Source organism: Phoxinus phoxinus (assembly GCF_949152265.1).
Source record: "Phoxinus phoxinus genome assembly, chromosome: 7".
In the NCBI taxonomy this organism is placed as follows: Eukaryota; Metazoa; Chordata; class Actinopteri; order Cypriniformes; family Leuciscidae; genus Phoxinus; species Phoxinus phoxinus.
The window spans coordinates 35429886-35456873 of NC_136882.1; the positions used below are offsets into that span (position 1 = coordinate 35429886).

At 37.3% G+C, this 26988-nt stretch overlaps 1 protein-coding gene across 16 annotated transcripts in view; it reads right to left on the bottom strand.

The window, feature by feature from the left end:
* tns1b (tensin 1b) overlaps positions 1–26988 on the bottom strand; it is a 129345-nt gene that overhangs the window by 34444 nt on the left and 67913 nt on the right. For all 16 annotated transcript variants that reach the window (XM_079618621.1, XM_079618620.1, XM_079618615.1 and 13 more), the window contains 6 exons: positions 24657–24717; positions 24226–24301; positions 21822–21951; positions 21555–21620; positions 21329–21445; positions 148–1590 (listed from right to left, as the gene is read on the bottom strand). In XM_079618621.1, coding sequence (XP_079474747.1) covers positions 148–1590; positions 21329–21445; positions 21555–21620; positions 21822–21951; positions 24226–24301; positions 24657–24717 — 1893 coding nt within the window. The remainder of the gene's footprint in view (positions 1–147; positions 1591–21328; positions 21446–21554; positions 21621–21821; positions 21952–24225; positions 24302–24656; positions 24718–26988) is intronic.

Below are 26988 nucleotides of genomic sequence, written 5' to 3' on the forward strand. Positions count from 1 at the left end.
AATATGCAGGAGAAATGTAGCCTAATGGTTCAAAATAATGTCTGGCTACTGCCCATGGGTTGATCAATGTTACACCACTATTGTACCTTTGAGCAAGTAAACAGACTCTGAAAGTGTTAAAATTGATATTTTAAAGGTTGCTCTTACCAGCTATACGATGAGCTACAAGACCATCCAATTTGTAGTTGGTATCTTCTGGTTCAGACTCTTTGGGCAGAGGGGATGAGGATGTAGAGTAGCTACACTGGGTCTCCTGGGGCTCAGGGGACTGGGATGTGGTACTTGAGGGGTAAATGTTGAGGGGTTTTAACTGAAGAACTCCAAAGGTGGAGGAAGGCACTGTGGACTTGGACATGGGAGCCTGACCTTCTGCCTCAGAAGGGAATGCGGCATGCTGGGATATGGCTGTGGGTCTCTGATGGTTCATGTTGGGTTGTGGAGGTTCTGTGGCTACCTGTTGAAATGCCAATGGGTATCCCGCCAAAGTGTTCCCTCCGCGGTCATGAATGGCTGCGTCAGCCTGGTAGGATGGCCGTGCCTGGGTTTGATAGAAAGACGGCTGGGTGGTGACTACACCACCTTCTCCAGATGGGGCGCTATGGGACTTGGGGACTTGAGTAAGTGCTGGGTCAAGGTCCAGCATAAGCATGTTGAGGGCCTCAATGGACTGTTCAATTTCTTGTTGAGATGCCATGGGAGGGAACTCTGGAAGGCTATGGGATTCTAGTATAGGGTTAAAGGTCACCCCATCTGTGACTGGGACCTCAGGAACACCATATTGTTGCCACACATTCAATCCCCTCTGCACTGCATCCCTACTGCTCGAGTTGCGTGTGGGAGCTTTGGGCATGCATTTCTGCTCCATGGTCGGAGTTGTCCCTAATGATTGAGATCGGTAGATGTTGCCATTCTGGCTGGTGTAGCCACTAGAGACCCCCAAGTGCTCCTGGACAGAAGAGGAGCTGTGAACTCTGGGCTCTGACATTTTCTCGTGGACACCCTTGTCCAAGTAGGGCACATCTTGTCCATTAATAACCGTCTCCGACTGGTAGTATAGATCCGCTGGAGTTGCTCTGCCCTCAAATGACGAGAGGGTTCCAAGACTGTCCACACTGTTTCCTTCCTGGCTGTTGGGCAGGTCATCATCAAGTATATCTGTCTCTCTATCTATGTTGTTGTGTCCGTTGACGTGAACCTGGGCAGGGACGAGGTGTAGGACTCCTCCGCCTCCGCTGCCAGAGCTGCTTTGGTAACCTATCCGATGCATTGGTGCTTCCAAACCACTGAGCAACTGGTCTAGCTCCTGTTTTTCCTCTGGGCTTAGGGGCTGGGAGGACGGCTGACTCACCAAGGCCGGCTGATGACTGGCTTCATCTGTGCGGTCAGTTTTGATGGAAGCAGTGGAGTTGCCAGAGTCACTGCTTACAGACAAGGCATGGTCGACTGGTGGTAGAGTCTGGTCTACAACAGGTAAAGCATGATCGACAGCAGCTGGGAGACCATTAGTTGTGACACCTCCCTCCAAAGACTCTTTCTTCCGAACCTTAGCGTAGAGGCTACCATCCAATGGACCTTCTGTGTGAATAACGTCTGTAGAAGACAAAAAAAGAAAAACGGAATGCTTTAATGAGTTCAGCTATTTCATATATAGATATAAAAGCAATAAGCCGCTTCACATTGTGCCTAAGAACACCACGTTATATCAGGTTAATTTGTACATTTATGTGTCATATTACTTAAATATACTATTAGGTCCTACCAGCCAATGAAGTTCTAGCTAGAAAAAGCATGCATTAACATGGTAAATAACAAATACTCATTGAGGGGGAAAAAAAGTGACATTCAGCCCATTCTTTATGTATGCGGACATAGCAAAAGCTATACTCTTCACTACAATGGTAAAACAACACGACAGAGTGCATTCTAAATCCCAACATATCTGGACATTAACACTATTGCAGTTTAGAAAGCATTGTTCTTATCTTATGCAAAAACACTTACAAGTAGCACTAAATTTCAACATTTCCTCTCCCCAATCAAGTCTCATGCAAAGCATGCTGGGAACTACTATTCTCTTGGCCAGTTTCAGTTAAAGTTAACCCCCCCCCCAAACATTTTTTGTATTGGACCATATTTACTTTTTTTGTGGACAGTAAACATTCAGATATTTTTTCTAAATATATGCATGTCTTGCACAGAAGAAAGACATGTATACAGGGTTTGGAAACACGTGAAGGCGAGTAAATGATGACAGAATTTAAATTTTTGGGTGATCTATCCCTTAAATGGCACCAAAAGTAGTCTTTATTGGAGAAAAATTCTGCCAAAGCCTTATTTGTAGTGGACTACTGAGATGCTTGATTGTTTTTAAACCATGTAAACACTTATGAAGTGAGCACTCAGAATATGTCAAAACAAGCAACTTTTTGAAAGTCATATAAATGATTCTCTCCTAAAACATGCTCGTGTATCTACACATGCTCTGAATGGCAGCTCCACCTCGTGCAAGGAGTCAGTTTGTGCCTCTCATGAGAGGAACCACGCTCCCAGTCCAAGGCAGTGACTCACCAGTGGAAAAATCACCACATACAAGATTGGAGCCATTTCCCGTCTCCTTGGAATTGTAGCATCATTTCCTATACTCACACATTTACACACACATGCTCGGACACTTAACACAAACACATAACACACCTATTTTGGGGTGGCTGTGTGTCAATGTATCTTTGGCTCTTAATAATCAGTGTCTTGTTTCCCTGTGGTCATGGATTTTAATAACAGACTGTAACTGTTTTCTGACTTTCCAAAACCACTAAGCCACTGTTTGACAGTTCACTCTGCAATGGACTTTTGATATCATCAATGCATTGCAATCCCAGAAAAAGAAAAAAAGAAGAGCTGTGTTCTGTTCAGTGTGCTTGGGAGAATGAGACAGCCTCAAAACCACAGACTGTGACAAAATGTCATTCATTCAGATAAAGCCAGCCTGAAACACTCAAGCTGAGTTTCCCATGGTGTCTTAATGCAGGATCTGTCGAGCCGCAAATCTGATAATACAGCTGGGAAAAGTGGGCACAATACGGTTCTACTGTGCAGTTTTTTGACACTGTAGATCACTAATATCTGAAGACGAGAGACTGTGGCTCCCTAGTCATGAACAGTCGGACTTGTGAGTTTTGGCATAAATTTTGATCCACAAATGCTTACTTAAATGAGAAGCAACCGATGTCAAGTGACCAACCGCAGCTTGCCTTATTTTTATCTGAAATTATGATATCACAATAAATGCAGCGGGGGGAAAACTCAAATATTAATCATGCAGAAGTATTGGCCCATGACCAACTATATAGAAAACACTAACAACAACAAAATAAATCTGTAATCTGCAAATCTGCATACATTTTGAAATCAGAATTGCTATCCTCTAAAAGTAGTACATACACTCTATGAAATATTTTTCCCAATTTGATGTATTTTTAAAAGTCAAATGTTTGTACATTTTTAAACATTCTACCAAACAAATAATGTGCTTAATTATTAATAAATTGCATTGTTATTAATTTTCAATATAGAATGAGATATTGAAAACATCTTCAGAAAGGTGACAGGGTTAACATTTACTTTCACATAACAAGCCTTGAACACAAGATCATTTAATGCTGATATTTCAACAAATAACACATTTTCCATTGTCCAAATTGACACATTTTCCAGTTATTTTCTATGAAAAAAATCGATTATTATTTCGCAGATATAAAACAAAGTTAAATACACAGTGAATATCTAGTTTGCTTGCTACTAAGTGCCTCAAAATATTATTTCAAAGATCTGATGCCACTAACCCGCTAAACTATGACTTCCGGTGCTTACAACCAGGGCTGCAATATGCAGTTTGAGACTAACAGTTCCCTCAAGCTCCTTAAAAATAGACATCCCGGGTTAACTCAAGTGACCTGTTGACCTTTAGGTTGTAGATGTCTTCTTGCAACAAATTCAATGATCACCTTTGGCCCCATGTCGCATGCAGCTATGTGACCTACTGGTTTGAGAGGAGGTTAAACACGAGAGTACACAAGCTGATGTCTGTCAAATGCTGCCAACTTTGATGTTTGTTGCACATCAAATGTAAATTGGTCTATTGACCAGATGAAAATATCAGGTTAGTATAAATCTGTATAGTCACGATAACAGCAGTTTCCATTTTCAAAACTAGTTTTCATTTATCAGCAACCCCTATTATTCTATTAAACACACTTTATTTAAAAAATAAATAAAATTACAATTAATTTAAAAAAATACACATGATCCCTCAATTAATTGAATACTTTTCCAAGTAATTATTCAAGTAGCCTAAATGGTACGACAGTTAGTGGCAATTCTTGTCAATATTATTTGATTTATATTAACAGCACAATAAACAGAAATGGCTCTATTAGTCTTCATTTATACTGCAATACCTGGTACCACAATAATATTAGATTTGTCTTTTTACTGTATTTTTGATAAAATACATGCAGCCTTGGTGCGCATTAGAGACATATTTAAATTATTTATGCATATTAACACAAGGATGTTCAAAAGCAGCTACTTATTCTTCGGGTTTGAACATTTTAAAAAGACTGGTAACATTACAGGTATCATTCCCCACTATTGCTTTGGTACCAAAGTACAACAGTACATTTCGACATAATTAAAGCCAAACATGGTAGAAATGAATTTGAAAGTCAAAACTAAGATGTCTATGTTTATTTCTCCTCTGTGTGACCAGGCTTAGCGCCAGAATTTTCCTTTAACAGCATTGCATGGAAAAAATGAATTTTCCCCCCAGAGTTTCCCCTAACAATCCCCCAGCTGTTTCAAACATCTCCCAGCTCCCTAGTACTCCAAAATAACCCCCACCCTGAGCCACAGAGTAGCCTTGTATAAACCAACTTCGACCGTGTCATCTCAGATGAGCCGAACATATCTCATGTTTTATTTGCACCTCAAAAACACCTCATGACTTAATACTGACATCAGAGGAGCTGTCGTTAGAGTCCTGCATCTCAATGTGGAACAGACACGCCTCTTTCATGAAGAAGAAATCGCTTTCTATTTCGGCATGCTTTTTATCACCTGTCTGCAGACATGGGTGATATCACAACATCAGCAGCTTGCGTTTATCCCTAATCAACACCCATGAAAATAGCAGGACGTGAACACATGCTTACGCGCTCTAGAAGTTATTCAAAGCACAAAAATCACAAAAAGAACTGCAAGGAAATGCCCCTACCTGCCTTAATGCACTCTGTAAGTGTCCAAGAAGAAAGTTTTGAAAAGTGTCTCTGTTTTGTTGCTCTCGAGCCCCAGCAGCTCAACATTAGCGAGCTGTGGGAGTAGTTTTGGATCAGAAAGCTCTCTCCTCTTTCTCCACCTCCTGTTCTAACCAAACTGTTCTGCTAAAGATGAGATGACTCGTTCCTTCTTGTTGGATGTACAACACCCCTAGTAAGGTGGGTGTGAATTTATCCTCGCCCAGCTGTGTGTCTGGTGTCTACTAGAGTGACATCACTGGGGCTTTCTTTGTCGGATAGGCTTGTTATCCTTCACTAACTCCCTGGCTCTGCTCCAACACCCAGTGAGATGCCTACATAGGCAATCATTTAAAGGCATCATTTGAATGACACAAAGATGTGTTCCAACAGACACTTCTAAGAACCTTATGCTGGCCAAATTCTACAGCAGCACGCATCTTTTACAGTGATGGTAATCTCATTATGAAAAAACTCGCCAAACAAACGAGCAAGACATTAGATTATAATTCAATATTAATTTTAAAAAAACTATATAATTAAATGTACTTTAAGAAAATATACTTTTAAATTCCAAACAAATAGTTAAAAGTTAATCTTTGCACGATGCTGAATTCAAACAACATCAACTGTGCAACTGTATAATGCAGAAATTTGCTGTCTACATAGAGCCTTCCGAATCAGTCTCTTATGAGGTTCCTGCAGTTATGAAGGGGTCTAGACCCATTTTTCTATCACTCAAACCTTGAAAAATTGAGTGCCAGTCACAGAGTCGGTCACAAAGCTTACTGCCAATTTAAAGCACGTTAATATGTGTCATACGTCACAGCAAACAGACTTTCTGACTAATTTAAATCAGTATTTGCAGTCTATAGTAGTCAATTTCAATTTATAGTAGTCAAAAAGTAGTCTGCAATAACCAGGTGTTCACTTCACTAAGACGACAGCTGTCTATGTTGACACTACGCAGCAAGGCAGCTTACTAGATGGAACACAGCCCTCTCAAACAGACAGTCGAGGGCTCTCACTGTCCCAAATTCAATAAGGAGGGGTTATAGTGTTTCCCAATGGTCAGAAGGCAAAAGGCCTAACTGATATTGCATTACACATTACTTTGGTTAGTCAATGGTTGATGCATTCAAGGTGCTGCAAGTGATTGCTTTAAGCAATATATGCATAAAACAATTTCTTAACTGATGGTACTGATAATGGTGGTAGACCACGCAAAAAAAAAAAAAAAAAAACACAACAATGTTTGTTTGTAAAAATCACATATTACCATACACACCCACACACATTTTTCCAGAATGACCTCTTGCCACTTGGAGATGGAAAAGACGCTGTACTGGGAGATGTTTTTTTCGGAAAATTGTCAATGCAGTCTCAGTATGTAAGTATGTATGTATGCCAGTCAGTCTTAAGAAGCCTTTTTCTTTCATTAAAAAAAAACACAAAAAAATAAATAAAATAAAATAGACAAGCATGACATATTGGCCAATGACTCATGGTGGGCGGAAAAAGCGGACACTCTTTTTGTGATGGATGATTCAAGTAGCAAAGCATGGACTGTTTACTTGGAGTAATTAAAGAGGAAGGTAGGGTAAAGTTTCAGAAATACCAAGGTCCCTTAATAAATGTGTGCGAACATGTTAAATCACCAGAATGGGGAAGGGGTTTAAGATCTTTTCCTTGTTCAAGCTGTTCATTAATCGTTTACATTAATGATTTCATCTATATCGTTTATCTAAATGTGCTGAATGTTACCAAAAAGATCAATAGTTCTGCGACTTCATACATTGCTGCTTTGTGAGTGATAGTCTGAGCTTTCAAGGACATGGAATGAGATAAAACCAAGAGGAAAGAGGAAAAAAAAGGTTAACGGAAGGACTGTACAAACTTCACATGGTGCGTCTGCAGGATATGAATGAATATGTTTGTCTAAGTCGGTCAGAAACAGACTTGCCAGTCAGCAAACAGAAATCCTGACAATGTGACACGACTGATATCCAGTAATGACAAACACCCACTGCTGTGAATCTAAACACACGATGTGGTCATCGCTTGAACACCTGCTGCCAAAACACTCCCACAACTGAATCATGCTCTTGTGAACGAATGTGGTTTAGATCACCACAGCGGTCTAATTCATCTGAGCTCATCTGCATTTACATTATATGCTGTTTTTCCTAAACAATGGCTTATGTTTGAACAATTTAAGTGCTGTAAACCCTTAGAGCTCCCCAATGAATGCTTTAGCACATGAAGGACATCAAACCTGAAAAAAACACTTCAATACTGAGCAACAGGCCTAAATCACTAGAACCAAATTATAATGTTCAGTTCCATTAAATTGAATGCTTGCTTTCTCTTGATTCAAAGATCTAGAGGTGCTTCTTCGCTAAAATAATCCATAAACTTGACTATTTGCTTGTCCAAACAATTCATTGGTGCATACGTGTTCATAACTATTATTAAAATACTAATGCATTACTAAAAAATAAATAAGAAACATATAATGAAATAAATAAATAATAGAAAGTTTCCACACAAATAAAATGAAGCAGCACAACTGTTTTTAACATTGATAATAATAATAATAATAATAAATGTTTCTTGAGCATCAAATCAGCATATTATAATGATTTGTAATATAATTACAACACTGAAGACTGGAGTAATGATGCTGAAAATTCAGCTTTGTCATCACAGAAATAGATTGTATTTTAAAACATATTCAAATCAAATTGTAATATTATTTGAAAAATATTACTGTTTTTATAATAATAAAATGCATACATTCATTTTAATAATACTGATATGTTTGTACCATGCCAATAAATCTGCATGCATGCGCTTCAGGTTTGATGAATTGTGCTGTCACTGTAACTTTGGTCGAGGGTTACTCAGAAAACACAGTGTAAGCACTTGAGAAGAAGACAAAGTGCTGTGTTTGACTTCACAGGCGCTCATCACAAGAGCTCTCTGCTAATGGAGCCGGTGTAAGGTAAGTGCAGGACATTAAATATGCATTAAAATGGTTTTGATGGTCCTCTTATATAAAGGCAGAGATGAGAAAGCCTTGTGTGATTAAAGCACAGTGAAAAGAAAGAAAGAAACCTCACCACAACTATTCCAACTAAATTCTCATAAGCAGCTGTCACTCTTTAATCAGACAGTCAGCTAAAAAAATGAAATATTAATAATCAGATTTTTGGACTATCTGCCTCAAATCATTTTAGTTGTTTGCAATATGAGAAGCAGAAAGCTGCATTTTTACAATCCTGTTCCAAACCACATCCAACTCTGGCTTGAAAGGTGAAAACAGATTCAGTTTTAATTATGCATTTACATTTATGAATGAGACGCTTTTATCTCAAGCGATGTACAAATAGAAAAACATAAGCAATTTGTGCTGTCATTTTGCAAGTAATTTCATTACTGACTCACAAAGAGAGTTAGTCTTAAAACTGGATTTTAAAAACAAATCAAAGTTGAATGGAACCTTGTTTCTGCCACAGAAAAAAAAAAGATTATCTCAGATTTCTGACTTTTTTCCTCGCAATTTCAAGTTTACATCTCACAATTCTGAGAAAAAAAGTCAAATGCAAGAAAAAAAGTATTTAAACTAGAGATATAAACTTGCAATTCGTACTTTTTGGGATCTAAACTCACAATTGTGAGTTATAAAGTCTGAATTGCGAGATAAAAAGTCACAATCCTTCCATAGAATCGGATGCAGTCTGAACAATCTTAAAGCACTGTTTGGAGAATACTTAACCGAGATGATATTTTCCCTGTTTTGAATGTGTGCACCTGCTCGATCCCAGTCTGAGAAAGACGTGCATGTGTGCACGCAGCTCTCCTCGTGACTCCAGCATGAGGCCATTGATGGGTAACATTTCGTTACCGCTTACGTTGCCTTTAAGGAAAAGCAATCAAGCCCCGCTCAAAGCGCTGGGAACAGACTGGGCGAAACGAGGGCAGCTCTTTGATAGGCATGTAGCGGCTGACTGTGGTTGGGAACTGGCCCGGGCTATTCGCTCCACACACTTACGCACACAGACCGCACACACCAGCTCCTCATCACACACTTCATCATTAGTCCTCAGAGAGCTCTGGAGAACCAAAACAATGAATTACTGAATCAAAACTAAATGAGGCGCTTTGAAAATCAGAAGGATACTGCATGTTGTGGTTCCGCTCACATGTAGTCCTGTTTCTATGAGATTATCTCAAGTATCATTGGCTATATCTTTAGTTAACTCAAAGCATGTGAATAGAGTACAGATCCTTTACAGAAAATTATGACACAATTCTTTCAGAGTTTAGGGGATGATTTGTAAAGCTCCCACAGAAAACTAATGCATTTAGAAACATTCGACTCAAACAGCAGCTATTATTAGCAGTCCTAACATTTGCAATCAGATTCCAGATCTTTTCAAGAGGACCTCTTATATGCTTTTTCACATTGTTGCAGCACCTTTATTCCCAGTCTGTCAGTAACACTATGTTTAGTTTCTGTTTCTATGAAGTCCCTCCTTCTGAAAAGCACAGTGTGCTCTGATTGGTCGGCTGGACCAATGTGTTGTGATTGGCCAACTACTTCGAGCCTGTTTGGGAAATGTCACGCCCAATGTTACCGTAACCATGAGTTTCAAAACACTACAAACGCAACTCAACCAGGTTTTGCCCTTTTCTTGCGTATGCTTCGGACGGGTATTATTTAAATGAGGGATTGTGTTCCCAGAAGAAAACTCAAGGCTACAATCAAGACGTTTCGGGGAGTTCAGAAACAATGAGACTGATATAGAGAATAACTCCCTTTGGAGTGGACTTTGTAACTTTGCAGAGCTTTTTCATGCTCAAATAGCAACATTACACACTAAAGAAAGTTGAAAATGTTAAAAAAAGCAAAACATGACCCATTTAAAATGATCTGAATACATTCAGCAGGACCAACTCTTCAAGATTTATCTTGTAACCGATTCAAGGCCAATGGAGCAGAATATCTGCCATTTTACCCTGTTAATCCATAAGAATAGCATATGCAGGTTATGCCGTAATGTCGTCAGTTATGTCCTGGTGGAAACATGGCTCTATTAAAAGTTTACATATGGATCCCTGACCAGGTATCCATCAAACCTGTAACTACGTGAGGAAATCCCAAAAGGTTTCTCAATCAGTGTTAATAGAAGACGGGTGCACATAACTGGACTCCACGTCTCGTAAATATCAACACCACCGCCATCTGTCACAGGTCACTGAGAGCTATTTAGGGGGGAATATCTAACCCGTGCTGAGCTGTGCGCGTAGGCCTCAGGAATGCAGGAGAAACGGGACAATCTTGTCTTGTAAAGTGTAGGGGAGAGGAGGAGGAGGAGTGTTGATCGGCCGGTAAACGAGTGCTCGTGCTCCTCTCCACGGTAGTTAAATCTAAAGACAAACACAGACGACGAGAGGGATCTGGACAGCAGCTGCAGGCATGTCGTGGGTGTGAAGGCAAAGGTCGAAGGTGAAATGTTATGATTGGCTAAATGTGAATCCTCCTGAAGGCCCTGAACACAGCCTGACAAAACAGCCTACAGAAGACACACGCCGAACAACTGAGTCTCTGTGTAAAACTGGACCAGCAATTCAGGAACATTCTGGGCATGATGTGCACACAGGCCTTTCATAAGATCTGACATTTGCTATTGTGCAATGAGTTTGGAGTCAACGCAGTTTAATTCCAGGGATCTGAAGGGACAAATCTAAAGTCTGTTTGCATAATATGGACACATTCTGTGTGTATACAGCAGACTGATCTGCCCTGTGATGTGGGATGAAACATGCACACATCTCATGACAGCAGATCTAAGGTATCAGATGCGAATATAGTTAGTATTCTACTAACTATAAGTAACTTTGCAACTACATATCAACTAACTTTCAGAGTATTAGTAGACTGTTAGCGTTAGGGTTAGTAGAATAAGTTTACATTTACTTGCAAAAGTATTTACAGAATGTCTAAAGTGAACCGTTGAAATAAAGTGCTGCCAAATTGGGCGCTCCGAACCCCTCCCCAACCCCCCGCACGCTGTTTGTAAACTAGCGTAGCAGAGAATGTTTCCTTTGTGTCTGGGTAAATCTCACAAAGCTTGTCAAGAACATTTTCAGAGTTAATCGTTCACTATTATATTTTGCCTGAATAATATTAAATCTAATTTTGCTGTTTTGTGATATTATTATCACAACAACCAAACAGCCACTTTGATTACTGTAATGCAGCGGTCAGGAAAATAATTTAGGGGATTTATGTTGCTCAGTTGGTAACTCAACCTCACAGTGAAAGCCCTGCACAAATAATTACATATTGCAACTTATTTACTGTTTGTTGCATATTTGTTTGCTTTTAGTTGTCTAATACATGTACTATCATTGAACTGTTATAAAAAAATAAAATAAAAAAATATAACATATATATATATATATATTGCTGTGGCTCTTTTGGAAAATTGCATTAACTAAAAAAACAAACAATCTGTCGTATAACTGTACGGTGAAAAAAAAAAAAATTTAAATAGTAAAGTAATTTGCATGGCAGTATTCACTGCTTAATGCATGCTTTAAGGTGCGTTCACACTACAAGCGACTTGCGGCTGGCGGTTAGGTCGCTAGTGGTGGGCGTTCCCACTACTGGTTGCCTAGTAATGTTTGTGAGTGACATTCACTGATGTTGTAGACAACAAATCCGTTTTCATGCCACTACAAACAGACATTTTGGAAGGAAAATTCGAAATATAAATGGAATCAGTACATAACATGCATAATATTAAAGATGAACGAGAAACTGTGAGTGCTTTTTACCATCACGGCTATTTAATTGCAACAAACGGGCAAATACCGGTCTATATGGGTTCACGAAACCAATCAGGCTCTGAGTCAGTACTGTGAATACCACTGTATGTACATGGAGATATATCACAACTTATAGGACAATTTCTGACTGTTAAAATTAGCTTCTCGTTCGACTTGCCTCTGTCAGAGAGTGACGGAAGATCACGTGCGCTCCACTGACTTCACTCCTATTGGTTGTCGCTCCCGAAAGTCGCTCTTCATTTGCATAAAGTTAAACACATCTCAACTTTGTCGCGTCGCCAGACACGCCCCATCAGGTCGTCAACGGCCGCAATCGCGCGTGTCGCCGGAAAACGGCCACTCCCCATTGAAATGAATGGTAACGTGTCGCTTTGTCGCTTGTAGTGTGCACGCACCTTTACAAATCACAACGATAATATTATTAAATTTGATGAAAAGTTTAAATTAAAATGTAGAAAAAATATGAGAAGGAAATTAATAATCATGAAAATAATGGCAGTGTAATTGTAAAATACAAATACCGGTGCTTGTAAAAAAAAAAGTATGATTTTATTTTGTTAATGGAAAATATACTTTTAAATTAGATATACTATTATTATTATAGATATACAAAATTATATTGTAAAGCGTTAGTACATCATTTTTGTAATTTATTCTGATTCAAAATCATATTACAGCAATACAATTTAAAGTTAATCGTTACTGAGAATTTTTAAGTATTTTTTTGCGTGCCCCATTCAGTGTCTAAAGGCATTACTCCAGACCTCACTGAATAGTACATTCCTGCAGGAGACAGGAGTTCAAGTTTGGCATTTCCTGATCCCAATCCCTCTTTTCTCAGCATCATTTCCTGTCCTCACTCTACTAACCCCATCAATATGAGTATAAAAGGCCAAGAAAAGCTTTATTCCACAGCAGATCCTGTCCAGAGTCAGTATGTGTTGATCAGGAATCATCTTCAACGGACATTTCCATATCATTCTCAATTCTAACTCATCTGTGAGTGAGCGTACAAGTGAGTGACGACAAAAACATCCGGATGACCACACACGTGAACAAACAGTCCTCAGGTAGTTAAATCCTTCAGAGGGGAAACACGAAAAGTGCACCTCTGGTGTCATGTGTTAACAGATGGTGACCGTAAAAGCCTAGCATTGTGATGACAGTGCAGTGTCTCTGTGAACGCACTGATGAGAACTGAACTACGGCGCGCTGAAAGGGTTAACCGTCTCATTTTGTTGGCAAAGCTACTGGTTTCTAGCCACATAATATAGAGAGGCCCAGCCATCCATCGCAAGAAGGTTTTTAATTGAAGCCAGCTTGATGTGTAGACACGTTTATTACGTAACAGTTAGACTGCCAGCCACACAAACAGACCATAATAAAGCTCAGCTTTGCACAGCTGAACTCCAAAACGCAATTCAAACACCAATCCTGCAACAACTGTGATGAAACGTAGCAGACGCTCTGTTTAAGAGCTTAGCTTAAATATGTGCTAACCGCACTTAGTCTCATAATAAGGAAATCAGCTGTGCCTGCAAAACTTTGGGAAAAGAAAAAATACAGTCTGAGTTGGTGAAATTAAACACAGCCAGTGAGATTCATTTAAAACGGTATTTTTTTCTTCTAAATGCATGCTCAAAACCTGTTGGGTTCCTATTGATTCAAACTAAGTACTTTATATTAGCAATCTGAGCCTTGAAAACACATTTAAATTGTTGGAAGTTCTGCAGCAAAACTTCATATCATGCTTCAACAAAAATATTTATCTAAAACATGTATCACATTTACTAAAATATAGATCTGACTACAGACTTGTTCAACCGTGAGTTTTAGTGTGAAGCGGATGTGTGTGTGTGTGTGTGTGTGTGTGTGTGTGTGTGTGTGTTTTGACATTAGCTAGCAGTCAATTAACTCAATTTAAAATATATATTTTTTTATATTATAAAACATCATCATAAAATGTAAAAAAATTTTTTTTTTTACTTAAAAAACCATTCATTTTTAATTATTACTTTTTATGAAAACAATAAAAAAAGGAATGCAAAATATATATAAAAAAATATATACTATATCATAAGTAAATAAAAATAAATATATATATACAAATAAAAATAAAGAAATATGATGTTTTGGTGAGACCTAATAATTTTCCATCATGTATAAAAGTTAATGATATTTCAGATTTTCAAACAGTCACACTGGTTGGGGGACAAAATCAATGTATCTGACAAATATTTGACAAATTTCACCTAAACACAACAAAACCAAATTACAGTTTCTTTAAAAACATCACAGAGAAGTTCCCCAACTCAAAGACCCAGAAACATCGCAAACTACAGCGTACTGCCATTTGTGGTCGACACAAGAAAATAAGTTGTGAGAGGACAAATCATTCACACAACTTTACCTCAGAGCAGATCAAAGCTACTGTCAAGCTTCAACATTCCTCTCCAAACACTTCTTCTACCTCTTCTGGGCTTTTATGGTCCAAAAAAGACTGTTACTAACAGTCCAGTCTGATGTGTGTGCAGTGAACAGACTCTTCGCTCTGTCACTCTCCCTCTAGTGACTGATAACAAAAAGGCTTTTTGGTATCCAAGCTGGAGGAGTTGGCTCTTTTTCACACACCATTTGTGTCAACGCCTCTCCAATCCCATCTCCCCGTCATCACACTTTTCTTACCCAACCATCCCAAAAATGCTGTGGGCAGGGCCTTAGCCAAATGGGGAGGCCACGGTAAACAAGGGCTCAGCGCTGCCTCCTGACTCCCGAACCCCAGAGTCAGAGACACCCTCAAACACACGTGTGGACAGAGCGACTGTTGTACAGTCACAAGACCACAGTTACAGTACACTGCCATTCTACGCCAATTCTAATGTCTTTATGGACTTAATGGGCTTTTTAACAACATTAAGATGTTAGGTTAAAACATACATGTGCTATACACGTTCTAATATACACATCATTCAAAAGTTTGCTGTCAGTAAGTTTTTTTTTAAATATATATATATATAGAACTTAATACTTTTATTCAGTAAGGATGCATTCAATTGATCAAAAGTGACATTAAACTAAATATTTCAATTTCAAATATTATGTTCTTTTGAACTGTCTATTCATTAAAGAAACCCAGTTTCCAAAAAATAATAAGCAACACAACAGTTTTCAATATTGATAATAATAAGAAATGCTTTTTGAGCATCAAATCAGCATATTAGAATGATTTCTGAAGGATCATGTGACACTGAAGGCTGGAGTAATGATGCTGAAAATGCAGATTTTCATCACAGGAATAAATTGGGGTTTAATATATATTCAAATAGTAAATGGTTATTTTAAATTGCAATAATATTTCACAATAATAGTGTTTTTATACTGTATTATTTGAGTAATAAACGCAGCATTGGTGAACTTCTTTCAAGCTTCTTACAAAATCTTACCGATCCCAAACTCTTGAATGGTAGTGTATATTTTATAATTTGTATAATACATTTATTTACATTTTAAACTAAAATCTTGAAAATGATGGGCTCGAGATTTTCGGTTAAAATAATTGTTTGCATATTAATATAATATTATACAAGACTAATACGTTTTAACCATTTCAATCACAGTTTTGTATTCAGCAGTTGATAAATTCATATTTTAAGTGCAAATTTTCATTGTCAAAAACTCAATAATAATTCCATGTGAGCAAGGGGGGATTTTTTTTCTTTTCTTTTTTAAACATCATTGCTCACTTTTCAAAATCCCATTAATTACAGATGGGGGAAAAATAAATCAGAACTTTCCATTTCATTCAAAAATCCCATTATCATAATTAAATATCATTTGTATGGACAGAACATATTAAATCAAAGAATGCAAATTATTCTAATTGTTCATGACAGCCTGATTTGTAAACTTGGCGTTGAAAGTAAGACACAGAAAGCTATTCCGATGGATTCCAGGATTGCGGCCAGTAGTGTCTGTGGTTTCTGAGGTGTACACATAGCAGTGGACCAACAAAGATTGGCCTTGTTTTGCTCTAAGCTTGCCAGCAGCTCCTGTTAAACAGAGAAGTGCTATCTGTGGTCAAGGCATGAAGCCGATAAGACATCAATTACTGAGCCATTAACATCCAAGAATAGATAAAGCATTATTATCTTAAAATGTTGCCCTCTCATTTGTGGGCAGGTCTACTCTAATTATGGCGCTCGGTCCAATAGATAGCGCTTGACTTCTCTGGTACTGGAGGGAACAAACACTGCATGGCTGTGATTCTTAGTAGCCTAAGATGCATTAATGTTGTTCACCAAAAAATGAATAGTCTGAAACCATTACTTGTGTCGTATGGAAAACACAAAAATACATGAATATCCACCTCCAAAAAGCATAAAAGGATCAAGTAATCCATATACAACATTACAACTCAAGTAATAGGTTTGTGTGAGAAACGGGGTGAAATGTCTCATTTGCACTTGCATGCATTGAAGCAGGACGACGAGAGAGATGGCATGCAGGGCATTCCTAAAACCATGGTGAACATGTTTTGTTTTGTTTTTTTCTGATTGTTGACAGCATCTTCTGATTTATGGAGTGATAAAAAGAGATATCCAGAAAATGAAACGGTGGCCCAGTAGTGCACAACACAACGAAAACAGCAAACATAAGCTAACAACACAACAGAAACAAGCCACAACACAACAAAAATAATCCACACAAACATGTACACATATACAGTAGCCTATATATATATATATATATATATATATACACATACACACACACACCTATATATATATATATATGTACTTGTGATAAGGCTGCATTAATTGTTATATTTATCTGCTATGTACACGTGAAGTTCCTCTTTAATAACACCCAACTTCATCTTTTTTTTTCTTTTTTTATTAAGCTCTAGACTTGATTAAGTTGAGGTATTTAATGCAGGGTCTAGTGATTTAACTAAATTAGATTTTTTTTTTTTTACAGTTTTTACTGTACCAATATATTTTTATGAACCCTTGAAGTTCCAATGGGGAAATGCATTCTCGTTCAGCTCATTTTGTGCCGTCTCAATAGAGGTGTGTTAAAGCTAAACATGCAAGCTTTACTAGAGGCAATGAACTAACGAAACCCTAATATTGAACAGTTTTTACTGTTCCAATATGTATATTTCTTTATGAGCCCTAGAATTTACCATATGGGCTAATACATTTAGAGCCATCTTTTGTGCAATTATATGGTGCCGTTTCTGAGCCACCAGAGTGTGTGTTAAAGTTAGCATGCAGGCTTTAAACTAATGGCAATGGTTTAAACCAAACAAAATCCACATGTTTACAACACTAATGTTTTTTTTGTTGTTGGTTTTTTTTTACCCATTGCATGTATTATTACCGTTGAATTAAATTCAAACCGCTGTTTCCCAGCTTTAAAGCTAAAATGTGGGCTTCGTACTAGTAATGTTCTAACAAAATCGAAATTTTAAACGGCTTTTACTGTACCAGGCTTTTTATATGACACTTTACATTTGCATAGCTATAGATTACTTGAGTAAATGCAAAATCAATACATGGAGTTGAAGGGTTTATTTAAAAAAATGGTACTATGGTTAAAAAAAAAAAAAAAAAAAAGTAAAAAATGTGGAAATTTCAGGAAATTTTGGGGAAATACTGGAATGCACATCCAAAATGTATTCATCTTCTTCAATATCTAGTTTTTAAAAATACTCAGCAAAAAGTCAGCAAAGGAATGACAGTGTTAACCGTGACGCAAGTTCTCTGTTCTTGGTCTATTAGTACCAGTCATTCTCTCCTCTGACAATGTCAGCCAGTCCTTCAGTGTTGGCATGAGCTCCAGCACAGAGGCATAATGTCTGGCTGCTTATCGTGTCTCTAGAGTCGGTCCTCTGGCCGCAGTCGCTCAATGGAGATGTTTGACCGTGTGATAGGCATCTTAATTCATTTGCAAATGTGCCCTTTCCATTCAGCAGTCCTACTGACTGAAGACAGTCTCCGTCAAGCATGCAGAAGTGGGCGGTATTATCAAAACTTTATATCAGGGTATTATAACTTTCTTTATAAATTTCTTTTTTTGTTTTTTTTTTAATAATAATAAATGTTTCTTGAGCAGCAAATCAGCATATTATAATGATTTCTGAATGATCAGAAGACTGAAGACTGGAGGAACAATGATGAAAATTCAGCTTTGCCACAAAGGAATAAATTCAATTTTAAAATATATTCAAATAGAAAACAGTTATTTTGAATTGTTTTGTTTTGAAAGAAATGTTTTGAGATATTACCGTTTTACTGTGTTTTGAAGGAAATAAATGCAGCCTTCTTCCAAGAGTCTTCTTTTAAAAACATAAAAAATCTAACCAACCCCAAACTTATGAATGGTATTTATAGTATATGTAGCATGTGGCATCTCATAAAGGGGCATAAACCACTGTGATGCCAGGGGGCAGTTAGAGGGGCTTTGGGGTCTTGCCTCTTGACCAGAGATTTGGATTAGTTTACACCCCTCTTAAAGGTGGCAGCCTATTTCTGCCTGCCCTATTTAAAGACAGGACTGGTCAAGAGGCTGGCAGACTTTATAGCCTTTATAGCCTGTCATCTCAAATGGCTTCAGCGTAGAACAGAGTAGAATTTAAATGTGTGCTAAACTGACTGGAGCTCCTAAAATACGACCCCAGGGATATTAAAAATAACACAACGATACAGTCTCGACAGTTTTAAAAGTATTTTTTGGATTGCAATAATCTAAACACACTCTTGTCGAAAAGATAAACATGCAGCATGGGTGTTTTTGAAGATAGAAATCATTTATAGTCGTAGCTGTTTTGGACATTGTGATTGGACAGGAATGGTCTAACTGTCTCCTCGCTGCATGAATTGCACAATTCTCAGCCAACGCCTGGAATATTTCACAAAAGGCCACTGGATGTCGGCGAGGGAAATGGAGGGACGCAGGGTAGTGCGGTGTGACTTAAATTCCCACAGGCAAACTGGGCTCTGTGTGTTCTCTATTCAATACTGGGATTGTACCAGCCTCCAGACCACCCTCAGTACTTTCTGATGCATAACACACGCACGCACACGCACACACACACACACACACACACACACACACACACACACACACACACACACACACGCACACACACACACGATCAAGATCTGGTTGAAAAATCACCATTAGTCTGATTGACTGGTGCTGATGAACTTATTCTCCTACTTTCTAAACATTCATGCAATCATTGCAATGCAGTGTAATTTATGGCAAAATAAATAAATATAGAAATAAATATAGAAATAGCTCAAAGCATTACATTTTTTAACCACCGTAACTGTTCCAGGTTCAACAACGGTATATTGACAGCATTAGGGGATCCAAACTTTTCTGAAGAGACTGGATTGCTTTATATGGTTTATACACTGATGGTTACTCTATAAACCATGCAAGTGATCGAGTCTCTTCAGAAAAATTTGGACTAAACCACTCAATATGGATTAGTTGTGCAATCACTTTATTGGCCTTTGTAAAGCGTCAAAGTGGTAGTTGCATAGCTGTCAATGGAGGGTCAGAAAGCTCTCAGATTTGATCAAAAAAGATCTTCATTTGTGTTCTGAAGATGAACGAAAGACTTACAAGGTTTGGAACGGCACGGGGGTGAGAAATTAATGACAGAATAATCATTTTTTGGGTGAACTAACACTTTAAGTCTAGCTATGTGTGACTAATTGCAGTTTCACCCAAGCATGGTTGGAGAAGACTTTATTATTTGTCACTACAACATTTTATAACGAATAAAGTAAAAAATACATAAATCTATGATGAGAAAAAAAGTGTAACAGGATGTTAAACTAAAACATACTTCCAAACCTCGACAGAATTCCATACATATCCTTAAATTCCTCGCTTTGGCATTCCCTCTCTGGAGAGCTGACCCTCCAAATGAGGATGTCTCAAAATCGGACGACAAATCACATGTTTGAGGAGCAGAAGCACACCACAAGTCAAAATAAGGAGGCTCGTAGCTCAGGCCACAAGGGTGTGAGGACAATTCCAGTGACACAGCGGTGTGTGTGTGTGTGTGTGAACTCTACTCGACCTCGTGATCTGTTAAAGAGGAGCACTACAAACTCCTCTGATTAAATCAGTCTCTGTCACACGCACGGATTATCATAGTCGTGTACACAAACAGCTCTGTCACAAAACTTTAACACAGCCAGAATGCTGATGAACTGATGTCGGACAGACGGATGACCCGGACACAGGCTCTATGTGAACTCTGAGTGACCAGACCTAAGCATCCTAAGTGTCATGCAACCTTGTACTCTAGACGGATCTGGCAACATCTGTGCACAGCGCACAGGACACTCGACTCACAACTAATTTCAATAGAGTTTGGCGTAAGAATATTGCTAAGCTAGCAATACTATCGAGTGCAACAATCAGGTTTCGGAAGTAAAAACGCCATTCACTATCTCCATAGGGAAATTGATTTTTAAGGATAACTTGCAAACCTTTAAAAACAGACCAACTATGAGCTACGAGGTTGTTAATCGATGGTATTTGCTTTGTGTTGAAGCCAGCATTATTTCAGCTTATTTTTAAAATAATTGTTTAACAGTGGAAAAACTACATTACCCATAATGCTGCACAGACAATTCCACCAATCAGAGACTCAAGACAAGCTAACACATGCCAAAAGAGCCGTTTAGCTCCATGAAGCGCTGCCAGTGACAAAGTTTGTAGCTGGTAGTATGAGGCTTTAACAAAGACTTTATTTGAATCCCTATGGAAATTGAAGCCATTCCTAGAAGCCATTCCACTGAAAAAGGGGGTGGGCACTGTTGCAATCTATACAAAAAAACATAGAGGAGTGGCTCTTTGTGAAGTTAATGTCAATTGTCAGCAATTAACACTAAAATTGTAGCAATAAATAATTAAATAAAAAAAATAATTAAATAAATATATAAATAATTATTAAGTTATTCATCATAAATGATGGATGAATGGATAGATGGATGGATGGAAAATATTAGATAGATGTGAAATGTGAAACGGGTATATTTGAATTTGTCTGAAGCAAAAATAGAACTGTTTTACTACCATTCTGGCTTCACTGTGGGGAAAATCGAGTCATTTCCATTCATTCGTTGAAAATGAGACTACAGTTCACTCACCTTCCAAGGAATCTTCACAGCGCTGGTTGAAGTTCTCGTAAGAATCCCAGCGAATCAGAGGATCTTGGGTATTGTAGTCCACAGAAACACTAGGCCCGTTCTCAAGGTGGTCCATTCCTATGACAGAATCTACAGTCAGAAGCTTGGACTCAGTATATGCCCTGTTTACAGTAGTTCTGGAATTCTCTATTAGCTGAAGATGAACAACAATAAATATAATTTTTACCTTGGATTTTTTCTGGACCGAAAGAAAATACAAATTCCACTTTTCCATATTCTGGAAATCTGTCATCTGAAAAAAAGAAATGGAATGACCAAAGCAGTGTCATCAATACAGCCGATTTAATAATAATAATAAATAAATAAATAAATAATTAAGTAATAAAATAAAATAAAATAAAAAACATGAAACCAACCACATCTAGTCTCAGATGTGCACAGTATAGTCAAAAGTCTGACTATTCGAGACCAAACCAAAGCAAATCCAGCATACCTTTAAATGTTTCATCAAGCTCATCTTTGCCAAAGACGATGCCCAGGTCATGAACAGCACAGGTGTGAAACTGCACTCGGAATATGACATCACGGGACGAGCTGCGGAAGCGTTTGTGATAGCACTTGAGCTGTGGAGGACATGAGAAAACACACACATAACAGGTCAAACACACAGAGACTGAAAACAGTAGAAGACATCAGCGTTAGGGGAGGAATCTTAATTATCACTAAAAATTATGTTGACTTATGTAAAGTAAGCAAAAAAATAAGTCAGTTATCAGGCTAAATAAGTTTTTACTAAAATTCAATTCATAAATAACTGTTAAAATCTAATAAATAATACAATTATAAATTATAGTTAAAATTGAATGAATAAATAAATACATATTGTTTAATTGTATTACAGTGTATTGTGTTTGCAGTGACTTTCATAGAAACGTATCAACGCTTTTTGTGATTTACAGGCTGAAATGTGATGTTGTCTGAAGCATAAACAACTTTTTTTTTACCACTTTTCTAGGTGGACGACTTTCTGCATTGCCAGTGTAATTTCTGTGAGTAGAGTTTGCTTCACTTAAACTTGCAACCACAATTTATGCTTTTTGTTCAGAAATTATTTTCTGCGGTAATCGACATGGCACAAGTTGTATTGAACTTGTATTGAACCCAGAACATTCCTTTAAGAGGATGGCAAATCATTCAAATGCGATCTTGCGTCAACACACGCACACTCTGCACAGAAAGTGCTATTCATGGGCTTGGAACAGATAGTTTGAGAGGTTTTGGATGCTGGTCGCCTCGCCTTCCCATGGTGCAGCTGAGCCAGAGATGTCAGTATAGTGAAAGTATGTAAAACAACAGAGCCTCTCCAAAACCCAGACTAGGACATAAAAATGTCCTCACTGGCCACTGAGGAAACTGTATCCCTCTTTCTGTTGCCCAAAATAACTATAATTGACCTACTTAACTTAGGGCAGATGGACATAAAATGTACAGCTTTTCAGTTCGGAGAGTGAAACAAAACAAACACGACCAAATTGAGGAAGATGGGGGCTGGCAAAGCATTCTGCGGTTTCCCCAAACTCAGTCGCACACATGGGGGGTCCGCTTCGGCATCTCACTCATTCACAATCAGCAAAATGAAGCTTTTAAAAACAAAGCATTTATCTGAGAATACAAAAATGATGTCGCAATGCAACATTTTGACATTTTAATTTCTTCCTTAAATTTCACTCAAATTATGCTGATAATATAATTTTCAATCAAAATAAATGCAAAATCAAAGTATTCTCACTTATGATCTCAGTTGCATTTGATACTCAAGGGAAGTATTTTTTCATGCCAACACCTACATTGATCTATAATATGCTTTGGCCAAAGCTCAATGCTCCAGTCGTGGTTGGTGTTCGGGCGAGAGTCCTCGATAGATCAGCTCAGCAATATGATAAAGCACTCAGCTCTTTTTGGCTTTCTCTTCCAAAAAGCTTTCTGAGGTTAAATGCAAAAAGAAAATCTATGCAGAGAAAAGTGTCTCTCATCAGGAATAAATGTCTGATGGATGGGCCTCTAGACATCCTGCTGTATTATTGGCGTGTGTGGCTCTGAGAAATGCCCATAAATGGAGCAAAAACCTGTGCCAGATTTAACCCCGCAAGTCAAAAGAAAAAAAAAGAAAAAATGAAATTGTATATGAAATTATACATGAAATTACATTTTACATATAGACAATTATAGGTCCATAAGATTTGTTTGCATTGTGACATTAATCACGCAGCAATTATGAATATTTTCCTAATTGTTTTACTTTTGAGTTGTTTTGTGATTCCCATTATTTTCAGTGATGACGACTCCCATTACTTTTACATAGTAATTGGGAATTAGAAATTAACATGAACTCTATTAGTGAAAATGTAAGATTGTATTATATTAAATATCATTTTTATTCTTACTATTATAATTTGTTTTTTTTGGTTTGATCTTGCTTTGTTTTTGGTTTGTGTGCAACACGATGATTATTATTAGGCCTATTATTTTTTAAATGATAAAAGAAGGACAGCAAAAAAATATCATTATGCAATATAATATAATATAATTATAAAATGCATTATAATGCATATTATATTGATGAGCATTTGAAGGGAAAACTGCTTAAAAGTCATGAAAATTATGAAAATAATGTCAGATGTTTATGATTGATTACAGTCCCAGAATAGACTTAATATAATATAATAAAAATATATAATATATTATATTATATTATAATGGATATAATGGAAATTATTTCAGATCTTTATGGTTCGAAAATAAGCTTAATTTCCTTGATATAAAAATAGGATTCTTTTGAATTAGGCTTGACATATGACCAAGTCATGTTTCTGACAGGTTTTGTGATTCATTCTTACCAGAATGTCTCCTTTCAGGAGCAGGCCGGGTTCGATGGTGATGCAGATGCTGGTCTGACTGTCTCCTTGGACGTTACTGCAAACATCAGTCAGACACACACCCGTTAACCACAAACAACCTCACAACACAAACATGAGCCTAAACATACGCGTGATTAATGCTTGATATATTTCTATTTGTGTTGAACTGAAAGGGTCATCTCTTCTGGTAACAACTAAGCTGTAGTCTGAGAGCATGGAGGAAGCTACAGGGGCCGGGTTCAGTGATGTATGGGAAAAGCACATGCGGGCTCCTCAGAGTGTGTGTGTGATTCAGAAGCCCCCAACCCCCAGACACAGAGGGCCGCCCGTGATTGGACGTCCTGAAGGCTGGGCTACATGCCAGGGAAGCATGAGCAATACCGTGTAGGAAAACATGGGGTGTTTCTTACTAGATCCCAGATGTGTAGACGGGCTGCATAGCCTGGTAGATCTTGAGGAAAGGGCGGCAACCTGAGAAACCATGAGAGAGAACAAAAACAAAATGTTAGCAGAGCTCTAAAAGTGGAATATCTAAAGGTCTTCGTCGTGGTTCGTCTCTCTAACTCTCTCAGGCCCTGTTTATACTAATTATATTAACATGCATCCCAGATCAGATTTTCTATGATGTTTATAGAATGTTTTGGGGTATTTACACGGTCTCCAATGTGTCTCCTGAAACTACTTGTGATCTTGAGAAAGATCAAACTACTTGTGATATTTTTCTAAATATTTTTATTGGACTATTTTTTCAAGCAATCGTTCTCAAACTTTGACAGGCGATGAACCACTTTAAAATAAATAACTAAAACTCAGAATAATATTTTTTTACTTTAAAAATAATTTATAATATAAATTTCACCAGTGATGAAGTACTTTAAAAAATAGATAAATAAACAGTAGACTTTTTTTACAATATATTTTTTATTTTCTATTTTAAAATAAATTACACACAAATATATATATATATATATATATATCACTGATTCTTGAGAGTCGGGACAAAACACGTTTTAAAAAACTTTTTTTTTAAATACACACTATATCAATTATAGTTATACGTTTCTGCAGTGAAAGGTCTTAGCTATTTAACCATGTAAAGGAACAGGTTCTAAATAAAAACACATTTTAAACAAATTTACATGTTTCCCTTCAGAACTGGATTTGTGTCAACTCCGTCAGACACACTAAAAAGTAAACAATTTTAATTCTTCCAATCCAACAAGAATCTAAAGTTCGGAAGTACATTGTAATAGTGTTTAGTTACTCTGATATGTAAAAAAAACACAATACATAAACTTAATCTGTGATTTCACACTATTCTGAAACCTCAGATTTCTAAATATTTGCATTTTCAAACTTTGATTTTAATTTCAATATTGTAAAAACAAATTCCTTAAATAAATAAAACATAAGAGGATGTAGATCAGATGGTCCTTTATTACAAAAACCACATAAACTGAAGGAAGAATATTTTTTTCCCCAAAAAATTAACAAAAACATACATCCAAACGTCGAAGATCTGACGGTGTTGACGAAAAACTGACGGTGTTGACGAAAAATATGTGCATTGCTGATTAGTGAACTGATGTGCTCTTTAAACACTACTACTAAAACTACTCCTTGTTATTAGAGTACTGAACTTACTGTAAAGCAAACTATAATAAACATATTGCACATACACCGTTTCAAACTGTTTTAAATTACACCGTTTTTCCCCCCCCAAAAATAAGGGAAACCAGGGGCCGTGATAATTGTTTTTTTGGCCATATCGCCCAGCCCTTCACTGGCTTCTCATTTCTCTATCTCTGTCTCTACATATATAAATATATATATTAAAGTGCTGGCAAAGTTACACGTTACACAATAATAAGCAGACCACTGCCTGCCCATTCTCTACAAGTCAGATGCATACGGTTAAATAATGTAATGCATGCTGTGTATGTGCATTTATGTGTAAATAAAACCCTGAAATAACAGTTTAACCCTTCACTATATTCACAAATAATATTATATTCGCACATTAAGAGGTTATTGGTGGATTTGTCAACTCCGTCATCTTACAGGTCAACTCCGTCAGACATAGAACCTGACGGAGTTGACGTCTGACGGAGTTGACGTAAGGGCATGTATTTTCCGCGAAAAAATGTATTGTACACTGGAGCTAGGTATTTTTTCCTCAGTTGCTAGCTGTCCCAATAACCTCACTAAAATTCTTAAATTCAATCCACTATGGTTTAAAAAAATGTATCTTAAAAGAAAGATGGTATTGACATGGTGCAGCTGTGACCATAGGAATATTGACATTGTTTGTCTAAAATATAAAAAAATTTACAAGGTACCAGAGCATGTGTGGTAGTACTGCATTCACCACAGGCAGGGGGATAAAAAGGGGTCCTCGGGATATAGCTGACCATGCTATTTCCTGATTTAAAGAGCTTTATAAAAATATCTGACGGAGTTGACAGAAACCGAGGACACAACTTTAATAGGCAGATTTCTATGGAAAATATTGTTTGATGTTCACTTCATGCATTGTTTTTTATATTTATACCCCTTATTTTTTATTTGATGTATATGTTTTCACAATTGTAGAGCTTTTTTAAAGTTTTTTGGGAAGGTTAATATTGTGACCTCTTGCTGAGGACAAGTGCAATAACATGGACCTTCTAACCACAGACCATACATTTAAACAAATTTTCCCCAAAAAGATAAAAAAGTTTATTCCAAAAATCAGATAGGTAT